Source organism: Electrophorus electricus, chromosome 7 (assembly GCF_013358815.1).
Source record: "Electrophorus electricus isolate fEleEle1 chromosome 7, fEleEle1.pri, whole genome shotgun sequence".
Classification (NCBI taxonomy): domain Eukaryota; kingdom Metazoa; phylum Chordata; class Actinopteri; order Gymnotiformes; family Gymnotidae; genus Electrophorus; species Electrophorus electricus.
The window spans coordinates 18,307,197-18,319,914 of NC_049541.1; the positions used below are offsets into that span (position 1 = coordinate 18,307,197).

The following is a 12,718-nucleotide window of genomic DNA, read 5'->3' on the forward strand; positions in this document are numbered from 1 at the left end:
CTCTCCCAGAGCAGTGAGGACCACTGACCAGTCTGACTCCTAAAATATTAGTACAGGGAATAGAGACAAATGTAAATTTTTGTAATGACTAAGAAATGCTTAACCAAATTAATATTAAGGTAATGCACTAAATAATGGATGGCTCGTGTATTTTTCTTTAATGTCACAAAATATCAGTACAAACCTTTATGTAAAAATTATATATTGCCAACATACAAGATATGACTAAAACTAATATTCAAGAAAGTTTAAGAATTTAATATCTATATATATAGCATCAAAATTTGCCAAAGACATTTGAAAGTAGAATCATAGTGACTAAAACATTTAGTTTACTATATTAGGTTGTGAATTAAAGTCATTACAGATGTAATATGTAGATGTAATGTATGTAGATGTAATGCAGGAATAATAAAACCCTTCTATATATACACACAGTACATGAGTTGGATTTCTTCACAACTACAAGTGGACACACCAATTTACTGAGTTTTGTATTTAATAGATCTGCTAAACATTACAGATTTAAAATAACCATAAACAGTAAAGTTCTATTTGTGTGTATCATGACTACATAAAACAACGTAAACAATATAGTTGCTGTGTTGGACATTCATTGTTTTCTCAGAGTAATTATTTGGTATGACAAAAGTTTTAAAAGACATACAAGTGCATGTGTACCACCTTTTGTGATGGGAGAGTGAATATTAAGATCAGCTGCAGCTTACCTGAACAGATGACTCCAGCGTCTTTAGCATGAGACTTACAGTAGGCATTATTACGACGAATGAAACATTCATTCAGTGTAGACTCTGATCCTTTACAGTTTGCATACCCCTTCAGTACTGGTCCTGCTCCTGGTCCAAAGTGAGCATCATGCACTGCAGCTACAGCGTCCCCACAGCTCAGCTCTCTACACACCACTGCAGCATCTCTCATATCCCAGTAAGCACCACACACTGTTCCCCACTGTCCTCTATGAAGAACCTCCACTCTCCCAGCACAGCGACTACTACCATCCACCAGCCTCACACTGTCTGTTAAAGGATAGTGAGAGAGAGAGAGAGCGAGAGAGAGAGAGAGAGAGAGAGAGAGAGAGAGAGAGAGAGAGAGAGGGAGAGAGGGAGTGAGGGAGAGAAAGAGAGAGAGAGAGAGAGAGAGAGAGAGGAAGGGAGGAAGGGAGAGAGATAGAGACAGAGAGAGAGAGAGAGAGAGATTATAATCACAATTAATTGATTTAAACAGAACAAATTTCAAATGGTGATCTAACTACTACTAAAAGAAATCTTGAAAATTAAAATGCTAAAAGATTTCAAATTAAACATTTTGTCACAGAATGCTCGCCTCTCGCGAGTCTCGAGGTTTGGTCTGCCACGTGCAGTGGGAGGATCTTTGTTTGCAACCATGCCTGCACACATCTGCACCTTGTTTGTCTTTGTGTATTTAATCCCACATCAGTGTGTGCAGTGTTGTTTGTCATTGTTGATGTAGCGTGTTGTTTGTCAGTTAATATCTGAATGTAACATTCGCAATCATGTTTGTCTAGCTCGTGTTAATCTTAAAAATGGATAGTGTTAAGTCTGTCTATGTTCACTGTTTGTGTTACACTGGAGTGCCACTATAGTCTTTATGTTTTATATAAATAAATGTTTGTCCACGTTGAGAGAGTCTGTGTGTCCTGCTGCACACCCTTTGGCACTCAAGCCACACGTTCCACATTTAAAGAGCTGAGACAAAATAAAATAAAAATTATCAATTAAGAATGAAAAGTTTAAAGGTATGCAAGTAGCAAGAAAGAGATAAATATTGACATCACCTGAACATATTAGTCCCACATCATTATCATGGGAACAGTTGTGTTTGAGTGAAGATGTTGTTTCACAGGAGTAAATCTCAGACTCGTTGCCTCTACATTGAAGCTCCTCTGTCCACACCTGGCCCTCCCCTCTGCCAAAAGCAGCTGCTCCCAGCACCTCCACAAGAGGCCCACATCCCAGCTCTCTACATACAACCTCTGCATCCTGCTGGTCAAAGTCAGCATCACACACAGTGGTCCAGGTCTTCCCAAGAAGCACCTCCACTCTCCCAGAGCAGCGAGGACCACTGACCAGTCTGACTCCTAAAATATTAGTACAGGGAATAGAGACAAATGTAAATTTTTGTAATGACTAAGAAATGCTTAACCAGATTAATATTAAGGTAATGCACTAAATAATGGATGGCTCGTGTATTTTTCTTTAATGTCATAAAATATCAGTACAAACCTTTATGTAAAAATTATATATTGCCAACATACAAGATATGACTAAAACTAATATTCAAGAAAGTTTAAGAATTTAATATCTATCCATAGCATCAAAATTTGCCAAAGACATTTGAAAGTAGAATCATAGTGACTAAAACGTTTAGTTTACTATATTAGGTTGTGAATTAAAGTCATTACAGATGTAATATGTAGATGTAATGTATGTAGATGTAATGCAGGAATAATAAAACCCTTCTATATATACACACAGTACATGAGTTGGATTTCTCCACAACTACAAGTGGACACACCAATGTGTAAACAATATAGTTGCCGTGTTGGACATTCATTGTTTTCTCAGAGTAATTATTTGGTATGACAAAAGTTTTAAAAGACATACAAGTGCATGTGTACCACCTGTTGTGATGGGAGAGTGAATATTAAGATCAGCTGCAGCCTACCTGAACAGATGACTCCAGCGTCTTTAGCATGAGACTTACAGTAGGCATTATTACGACGAATGAAACATTCATTCAGTGTAGACTCTGATCCCCCACAGTTTGCAACCCCCTTCAGTACTGGTCCTGATCCTGGTCCAAAGTGAGCATTACGTACTGCAGCTACAGCCTCCCCACAGCCCAGCTCTCTACACACCACTGCAGCATCTGTAATATCCCAGAGAATACTACACACTGTTCCCCACTGTCCTCTATGAAGAACCTCCACTCTGCCAGCACAGCGACTACCACCATTCACCAGCCTCACACTGTCTGTTAAAGGAGCGAGAGAGAGAGAGAGAGAGAGAGAGAGAGAGAGAGAGAGAGAGAGAGAGAGAGAGAGAGAGAGAGAGAGGAGGATTTAGGGTGGTAGGATCATGGTTGGAATACCAGGAGCAGCATCTAGACGAAGGAACAATAAAGGCAGCGGATTCTAATTCATCTGCTTTACTTCTCATAAAGAAGAGAAGATGATAACATGAACTTTACTGATTCCCAGAGTAATGTGAGGTATAGCAGAGAAACACAGAATACACACATTCACACATAAATAAATAAATACATATGTAAAAAAAAAAAAAAAAAAGCATATAACACACAATAGCTCAGAAATACCAGGTAATGACCAGCTAATAATGAACAGAGAGTATTCACATGTACTGAACTGTACTGGAACATGAGTAACTTAGAACTGCTCTTGAGGAGACACAGATGACCTACTGATAAAAACTCCTGCAGACGTCTGTGTGATTAGATATTACTGTGTGTACACAAACCAGGGAGAAATGGTGGCATCTCCCATTAGCACTGAGAATGTGAAGGAGTGAAGGTCTGAAAGAGGGTTGAAGACGTTCAGTGTTGCTCTCTGTCCTGATGAAGGTGACTGAAGGAGCTCCTGAGCTCTACCAGTGTACTGTGCAGTGGGGGAGGGAGGGAGGAGCTCAGGAACTGAGTGCAGTTTCTCCTCCTCCTGCTCCTCCTCTCTGTCACAGCCTGTGGAGAGTCCAGGCTTCACCCCACTACACACTCCACTTTCTACACCAGCTTATCCAGCCTGTTCAGATTGGTCATCACTACTGTCTCAACTAACTCTGATTCATTACAGAGTTGAGTCACATTTATAGTTTCTAATTTAGCAATTTGTTAATCTAAATTTATTTCTATAGCAATTTTCATAAACAGTGGCAATTCTAAGTATTTCACATAAAATATTACAATTATAAACAGTAACAATGATCAATCATAATCAATTATAAATAATAGATTTAAGCAGAACAAATTTAAAATCTAACTACTACTAAAAGAAATTAAAATGCTAAAAGATTTCAAATTAAACATTTAAAGAGCTGAGACAAAAACAAATAAAGACAGAATCAATTAAGAATGAAAAATCTAAAAGTACATTAATTACAAAATTAAAATTTTACTTAATTACAAAATTAAGTACAAAATTAATTTAAACATTTTAAATTAAATTCAAAAGTACTGTGTACTAATCTGAGTTAAAATCTTAAAAGTAAAGGGGTTTTGTACAGACTTAAAAGTATCTAGTATCAGGGCTCGTCTAATACTCTGTGTCTACTGGCTCCTTTAAGAACAGTATAATTGCTAAACACTGCCTCTCCATGATTAGTCTTTACCTTAGGCAGGACTAACTGACTAGTTCCTACTGATCTGAGAATGTTTGTATAATTGAGTGTGTACTTACCAGCAGTAGTGAGTGAGACTGTGGACATCAGAAGAATTAAAGTCAGACAGCTGTCCATCTCCCTCTGCCCTGCACACACTCTGTTCAACTCAGCAGGAAACACAAGCTTCACCTCCACTACCCCAGAGAGACTGAAGGAACTGTGTCCCCTCAGCCCCCTATAGAGAGAGAGAGAGAGAGAGAGAGAGAGAGAGAGAGAGAGAGAGAGAGAGAGAAAGAGAGAGAGAGAGAGCTCCTCACAGCTGCCAATCACAATCACTGTTACCTTATTAGACAGAGAAGGGGAAATCATCAAACATTGTCCAGTGACAAATCAGAGGATGCATGTTTGACTTACTCCATATATATCAAAAGAACGTCAGCGCGGATGAACAGAACTCCACCTCCCGTCTCTAGAAGCGTCTGACTGAGGAGAGTGTGGTGAGAAAGTCACCAGCATACAGGAGACTGATTTCAGAGAGAGGAAGCACTCAGTGTAGATTCAGCTTTAATGCCACCTGCACAGAGCTGATCTAAACACTGATTAATACTGTATCTGACAGACAAATATACAGCTAGTTTGGGTAAGGATACGGATTTAGAAAGACACTAGTTTATCACTCAAAGCACTAGTTTATCACTCGACATAAACTAAATTGAATAGAAAAACATCCAAAGACTTATATTTTAATAGCCTAAAGTGAGAAAGATGACGCTTGGTTTTCAGTTATTTGAAAGGAAGCATATAATAATGAAATTATGACTGCAAAATAGAAAAACAGTAGATAATTTAATAAAGACTTTAGAATATATGTTTTATTACAATTCAATTTAAAAGTCTTAAAAACCTTTACATAGATAAATGATAAGTTGCGACAAAATCATTTTGCCGTATAACTGTAATACATAATTCAGCCACAAGATGGGAGAAGAGGATTATAAATTTTATAATCACGGCGGTGAAACAGATATTTTATTCTACTGACAGAAAAAAGAGAGAAAAATTCGCCCTCACTAAAAACACATAAGAAATGCTCTATTCTTCAATGGTCAGTTTTTTAAAGTAAACCAAGAGAAAGAGAACAAGTGATACTGGCACAGAGAGTATTATTGTATTCTGAAAGGATTTTGAATACAACTCTTTCAAAATGCATCAAAGACTAAATACACACTTTTTTCTACTAGATAAGACTTGTAGTTATAACCCTGTTATAACCCAGTCCAGAGTATCTGAAACTTGCACCATTCTGGCTTGTTCCCAAATCACAGACTGTGTGCAGTGTTGGATTCTGGACCAGGCTACACCTATGAGAAGACAGTGGCAGAAGGGCTAGGGGCACTTTATAGCCTCGACTTTTGTCTCAAGTTATCCAGCTGATTAGAAATTTGTGTTCAGTGAAATATACCTTAGAGTTTATGAATCACAACTGATACAAATGCTTTTGTTTGTTTATTTGTGCATGTAGTGGTAACATGAACATAAACTTGTTATACCAAAGGAATAATCAAGGCCAACAAACATGTAAACATTCAACCACACAACACATGCACACAGAGACGTAAACAGTTTTACACACATAATCACAAAAGTACTTCCCATTTTACTGGGTCGTCAATGTCCAGTTCATTTCAGTTCAGCTTTATGAAACTGCCGTTCAATCTTTGTTCTTTTTTTCTTCGGCCCTCTTATGGTCTGCTAAGGTACTGCAGCACTTGAGTGTCCAGCTGCTCTACAGCAGTTCAGGCTCTGAGCTGTACGGAGAGTGTCTGAGTGAGATCCCACATCTCTTCAGCTATCCTGCAGAAGATCATAAGGGCCACTGGCAACCACCTGCTGCTCATCATCCTTCTGGAACACAGTCCAGTGTTAGAACCGGGCAGCACAAAGTTTTGTTCTGTTTCAGTCTGTAACTGTAATTATGCATAACTGTAATCTGTAACTAATTCTTTTACTTACCTCATCTGCTGGGAGGTGGGGGTCAGTGGGGGCAGGTGTGGACTCATACGTGGGGTTGGAGATGTACGGGGCTGATCCAGAAGGGCTGCTGTCTTCATTCTCATCTTCCTGAAAGCCAAACACACATATTTGCATACTGCATATACACACTATAACAGTCTAATTCATTTTCCTTTTATTAAATCTTTCTTCACATGTTTGGATTAATTTTTCTGTTTGCATATTAAAAACATGTTGCTATCTTGTGACACACCATGTCCACACTAACCTTGAAGTAGTGGAACTGGAAAGGCTTGGATTGCTGGGTGTAGAAATGGTAGGCCACAAATGCTCCAGCCATGATAAGGATGATGAGTAACAGAACACCGATGCCCATCCCTGCCTTGTGGGCGGGGTGGAGGGAAGGGGCCGGAGGGGGTGGAGCTTTCAGTGGTCCATGCAGCACATGGATGATCCCATTGGATGCAAAAATGTCGGATTCGATAATGTAATGGTCATTGACATATCCAAATGAAGCCTGGAGGCAGAAAGGATCTGTTAAACTTTGTTGGTAATTATTTGCATCCACTAACACAGTTTTCAGGAGACATTGTGCATGCCTGATTTAGACTTGAAGTAAATGTAATTGTTTAGAACATCCACTAACTATAATGCAGCTTAAATGAGGTAAATGTTTACCAGTGTCTGGGGGCTCTGCAGGCTAGGAACCCCTTTCACACTGAGTGTATGTCCCAGATGTGTTCGAACATGGCTGACGTTAATGAGAGCTTGCAGCACCAGAGCTCTCCCATCCAGCAGGTGGTGCTCTAAATCCCTGTAGGACAGTGTCTATTCCAGCGAGAGGGGGAGTGTGAAACACCTTTAATCTTGACTCATGAAGAATGCAGACATCTGTGTGGTATGGAGAGGACCAAGCTACCTCGTTCTCATAGAGACCGTCATTATCAGGCACAAACAGGGTGGACTGGGTGGTTATGTTGCTGAGACGCCTCACAAACTCTTGACCTGATGCTGAAGTTCTGGAGCAATTCAAGATTTGCTGGGGATGGGAACAATTTATGAGACCAGTCAGTGTCAGTTACTGGGGAACATCAGAGCCAAATCTGGTGGCAAGAGTCTGATATGAGTGCATCTGATATCAGTGCATCAATGTACACAGCATAGAATGCTAGTCCTTAAGAACTACTCTGATAAAAGCAGAACTAATATGTTCTGGTAACAACAAACTGGCTGTAATGCAGTTTACTCAGGAGTGTTTTCTTTAATACTCCAGGGATTCTGTTTGGAAAGTGCAGAACATGTTTTTCATGCAGCTTGTAAGCTGTTATACTCACTGACAGAAAGTTGGAAAAGTTGGGCTTGGAGGAGAGAACCTGTAGCAGGTTTCCAGTGCAAGTGTATCCATCACCAATGTAGCCCATCTTACACTCACATTTCACATCTGGTAAAACAATAATATTAACAAATAAATAAACATGCGCGTGTACACACACACACACACACACACACACACACACACGCACGCACACACACACAAACGCACGCACGCACGCACGCACGCACACACACACACTCACACACACACACACACGCACGCACGCACCCATCTATATTTAACAGCATGGATTCTTGTATTAAATGCAAACTTGAGGCTCAGTATAGTTTGGCTTGAAGTTGGAATTAAGGTTTAAGGTTGGTGTTATAGTTAAATATTGGGATTATGGTTTGAGGCTGAGGTTATGGTTTGAGTTTGGAGTCATAGTTGAACTATGGGGTTTAACATGTTTAACATGTTTTATGTTTGTCATACACCGTCATAAGCTGCATGGTCTTACCCTTTGGCCGGTAGCAGAACGTGTCCCAGGTCCTGCTCAGGTCAGTTTGTTTGCCGTAGTCCACGATGCCCACGTGACCAAAGCCACATTTGAGGTGGGAATAGCTCATGGGATAGGCCACGCGCTCCTGCTCGAGCCACCCGGCAGAACACAGACTGTACCCAGCCTGCGTGGCCCACAGATAGGACGTCAAACATACCGCACAGCCATCTCTATCTCTTGCTCAGATGCTCAGTGTGCCTACTTGCATCTACACCCACCTGCTGAGCATAGGACAGTTGTGTGTATGTAGCAATAGTGCCTCCCTCCTGCTTGCAGGCCTCCTGGGCCTGTGTGTAGTTGAGTTTGTACACTCCCAGTGGAGAACGGTAGTGGAAGACCCCAACGGTCTTATCTGAGGTAAAGCAGTTAAAGTGTAGATTACACATTTAGCCTCAACCCTACAGTTTCACCCTGATGGCCAAGAAATAAACAATTATCCATACAGTTACTTATATTTCACTCAAATAGAGAAACAATGTGAGAACTTTTATTCTTGCAGGGTTTCCCTAGTACAGACCAAAGAAAGTTGATATTCTGAACAAACAGTAATACAGACAGTATTTTATTACAAAACAAATATGGTGGACAATGACTGGGAAACCTGGAGAGGAGTGACTGGGAGGAATGTTCTGCCCAATCTGAAGCAAGAGGTGGGATGTTATTTGACTTCTGTACTATCCATGATTGGTGTACAACAAAGACAAAGTCTGAACACAAGGCTGCTCATAAGTGTACATATTATCAGAGCACCTTGGGCCAAAGGTCAGTGATTAACTTTGTGGTTGTGTCATCTGACCTGAGGCCATGTTTTGAACACTCATGTGGAGAGAGGTGCGCAGCTGTCAATAGATCACAATCTGGTGCTGAGTTGGATCAGATGGCAGGGAACATTCTCGGTCAGACCTGGTAGCCCCAAACATATAGTGAGGGTCTGCTTGGAAACACCTTCCCAAATGATTTGAAGAGAGCTTCTTGTACTTTCTATAAATTCAAGTTCTCAATTTACAGAGCTGCTGTTAAGAGCAGCCAGTTGAAGTGGTTCAAGCATCTGATAAGGATGCCATGTGGTCACCTCCTGCTGTAGGTATACCAGACATGGCCAACAGGGAGGAGAACTATGGGTAGACCAAGAACATTCTGGAGGGACTACATCTCCAAGCTGGCCTGGGGAAGCCTGGGGATCTCCCACGAGAAGCTAGAAAAAGAAACCAGACACCTGGGCTTCTTTGCACATCCTACTACTCCTGTGACCATGAAATGGACTACGTGTAGAACAGGATTACAGAAAAGGTGTACAGTGCTACTGTCTAATCACTTACCAAATCTACTGTATATTAGGACATTCCAGTTACACAGAGACAGGCTGAAATGCTCACCCTGGTAGTGAAGGTCAGTGCACTGAGCGTCAGAGTGACACTGGCCGTTATCCTGCATGCAGCGATTCACTGGAAGCACCTTCAGCTCACACTCCAGACCATCACCAATGTAGTTAGGCTTACAATCACACTTCTTCTTATTCTGGGGTTTTACAAACACACACACACACACACACACACACACACTCACACACACACACACACACACACACACACACACTCACACACACACACACACACACACACACTCCTCTACCTCAGTTACTGATTCAGCAGTTTTCCCTGTCAGCGTGTAATAGAGTATTCCATTCTTCAGAGTGTCAGAGTTCATTTCCACGGCAACCATGTGCAACTTGACGAGGTATCGGGCGTTCGCCTCATCTGCCAGCAGAGTTTTCACTTGCAGCAGCAGAACAGTACGATGCACATGGGTGTGTGTGTGTGTGTGTGTGTGTGTGTGTAGCATGGATGTGTTTTGCACTTTTTTATCATTTACACTACTACTTCAAAAGTTTGGGTTCCCATATTTATGCAACTTTATGCAATGTAGGTCTAAATAATGTATGTAGATATGTCATTCTAAACTATCATTTAGTATTTTAGTGAACTAAAGGTCATTAACTATTGAATAATTCATTAAATTGAATTTAATGCAATTTCTCCTGAAATAATCTGCCTCAAGATTTGATCACTGCTTTCCAACCCTTTGTGAAGTATTCTGGATATTAATTTTATTATTAATTATTTCCATACATGTCTATGAAGCATTTTGGAGTCATCTGCACAATTCTACATAATTCTGGACAAAACTATTTGTGTATTTATGTGTTTCCTAAAAGTTATTTGAAAATTCATGAATTTTTAAATTCTAGTATCACATTATAATAATTTTATGTACATATCCACAAAAAGTGGATTATATCCAAAGTTTTAAACAGTAGTGTATATATAATTTTATGATTGATGGTCTGTATGACTGAACTCACAGATGTCGATTTGAAAGCTTTGTTGCTTGGTAAAAAAACAGTGAACGGTCCACGTGACGTCAGAGGCCAGGACATGACTGCTTCTGAAATACCAACAAGGCACAGCAGAACGTGTGTGAATCTCTGAGCTCTACGCCAAGCACAGCTCTTTCTTGACCTTAGACCTTCTGTAAATTATACGACCAACCAACCAAATTTCACTAAAAGCCATGCTGGCATTGGACAGCCTGTGTCATTCACCACGCAGATCAATCGCATTGAGCAGGTGACATGTCACTCACCAAACAGACTGATGGCGCTGGACAGCTGACCCACCCACCGGCCACCAGGTTCTGAGTTCAGATCCTGCAGTCACTGCATTATATTGCCAAAGCAGATTTTTCCATTGCCAAGGAACCCCTCCAGACATGTACACCTGTCAGGCAAGAAAATAAGTATGCACAGTGGTGTGAAAAAAAGTGTGTCCCTTCCTGATATTTTTTTGCATGTTTGTCACACATCTTTCAGATCAATCAAATTTAAATATTAGACAAAGATAACACAAGTAAACACAAAATGCAGTTTTTTAAATGAAGGTTTTTATTATTAAGGGGGGAAAAAAAATCCAAACCTATATGGCCCTGTGTGAAAAAGTAATTGCCCCCTAAACCTAATAACTGGTTGGTCCAGCATTAGCAGCAACAACTGCAATCAAGCGTTTGCGATAACTAGCATTGAGTATTTTACTGCACTGTGGAGGAATTTTGGCCCACTCATCTTTGCAGAATTGTTGTAATTCAGCCACATTGGAGGGTTTTCGAGCAAGAACCGCCTTTTTAAGGTCATGCCACAGCATCTCAATCGGATTCAGGTCAGGACTTTGACTAGGCCACTCCAAAGTCTTCATTCAGTTTTTCTTAAGCCATTCAGAGATGGACTTGCTGGTGTGTTTTGGATCTTTGTCCTGCTGCAGAACTCAAGTGTGCTTCAGCTTGAGGTCATGAACAGATGGCTGGACATTCTCCTTCAGGATTTTTTGGTAAACAGCAGAATTCATGGTTACATGGTTACATGGTTACATTCCAGGTCCTGAAGCAGCAAAACTACCACCAGACCATCACACTACCACCACCATATTTTACTGGTGGTATGATGTTCATACACCTTCCAAAAAGTTCAACTTTTGTCCCATCAGTCCACAGAGTATTTTCCCAAAAGTCTTGGGGATCATCAAGTTTTCTGGTAAAATTGAGATGAGCCGTTATATTCTTTTTGCTCAGCATTGGTTTTTGTCTTGGAACTCTGCCATGCAGTCCATTTTTGCCCAGTCTTTATTATGGTGGAGTCATGAACACTGACCTTAACTGAGGCAAGTGAGGACTGCAGTTCTTTGGATGTTGTTGTGGGGTCTTTTGTGACCTCTGGGATGAGTCATCGCTGCGCTCTTGGGGTAATTTTTGTTGGCCATTCCTGGGAAGGTTCACCACTATTCCATGTTTTCGCCATTTGTGGACCACGGCTTTCACTGTGGTTCGCTGGATTCCCAAAGCCTTAGAAATGGCTTTATAACCTTTTCCAGACTCATAGATCTGATTTGTTCCTGAATTTCTTTTTATCACAGGGCGGGGCAGGGCAGGGCAAGGCGGGGCGGGAGGTGCAATCACTTTTGCACAAAGGGCCATGCAGGTTTGGATTTTTTCCCCTTAATAATAAAAATGTTAGTTACTGGAGCCTTTCTGTCTTCAGGCACCCAATGCAAGGTCTCTGCCTATCAGCCATACCTGGCGGCTTGAAGGCGAGCTGGTCGCCCGAAGTCATCCGCTCCCTCTTTTTGTCCTTTACCCCTCCCTTTATATGTGCATGCGCATTTGCATGTAAAAACTGACACCTACAAGGCGACTATTTTTATTAGGATCCAAGCACTTATAGTGCTTATTATTATTATTATTATTATTATTTAAAACAAATTGTGCAGACCAAACCATAAGTCCTACAGACATAAAACTTGGTCAGTAAGTAATAGTCTCTCCTGCTACTCAGGCACAGATGACGCTACAGCACACTCATTTACATTTACATTTACATTTACGGCATTTAGCAGATGCTCTTATCCA

General features: G+C 40.7%; 1 protein-coding gene across 1 annotated transcript; it reads right to left on the bottom strand.

The window, feature by feature from the left end:
- Nucleotides 1–6,218: 6,218 nt before the first annotated feature.
- LOC118241745 (stabilin-2-like) lies at nt 6,219–12,422 on the bottom strand. The gene is made up of 11 exons (XM_035528551.1): nt 12,386–12,422; nt 9,896–10,020; nt 9,640–9,781; nt 8,482–8,615; nt 8,222–8,387; nt 7,721–7,827; nt 7,306–7,425; nt 7,065–7,214; nt 6,655–6,903; nt 6,387–6,494; nt 6,219–6,278 (listed from the first exon to the last, which is right to left on the bottom strand). The coding sequence occupies exons 1-11, from the start codon at nt 12,420–12,422 to the stop codon at nt 6,219–6,221; spliced, it is 1,398 nt and encodes a 465-aa protein (XP_035384444.1).
- Between the last annotated feature and the right edge of the window lie 296 nt (nt 12,423–12,718).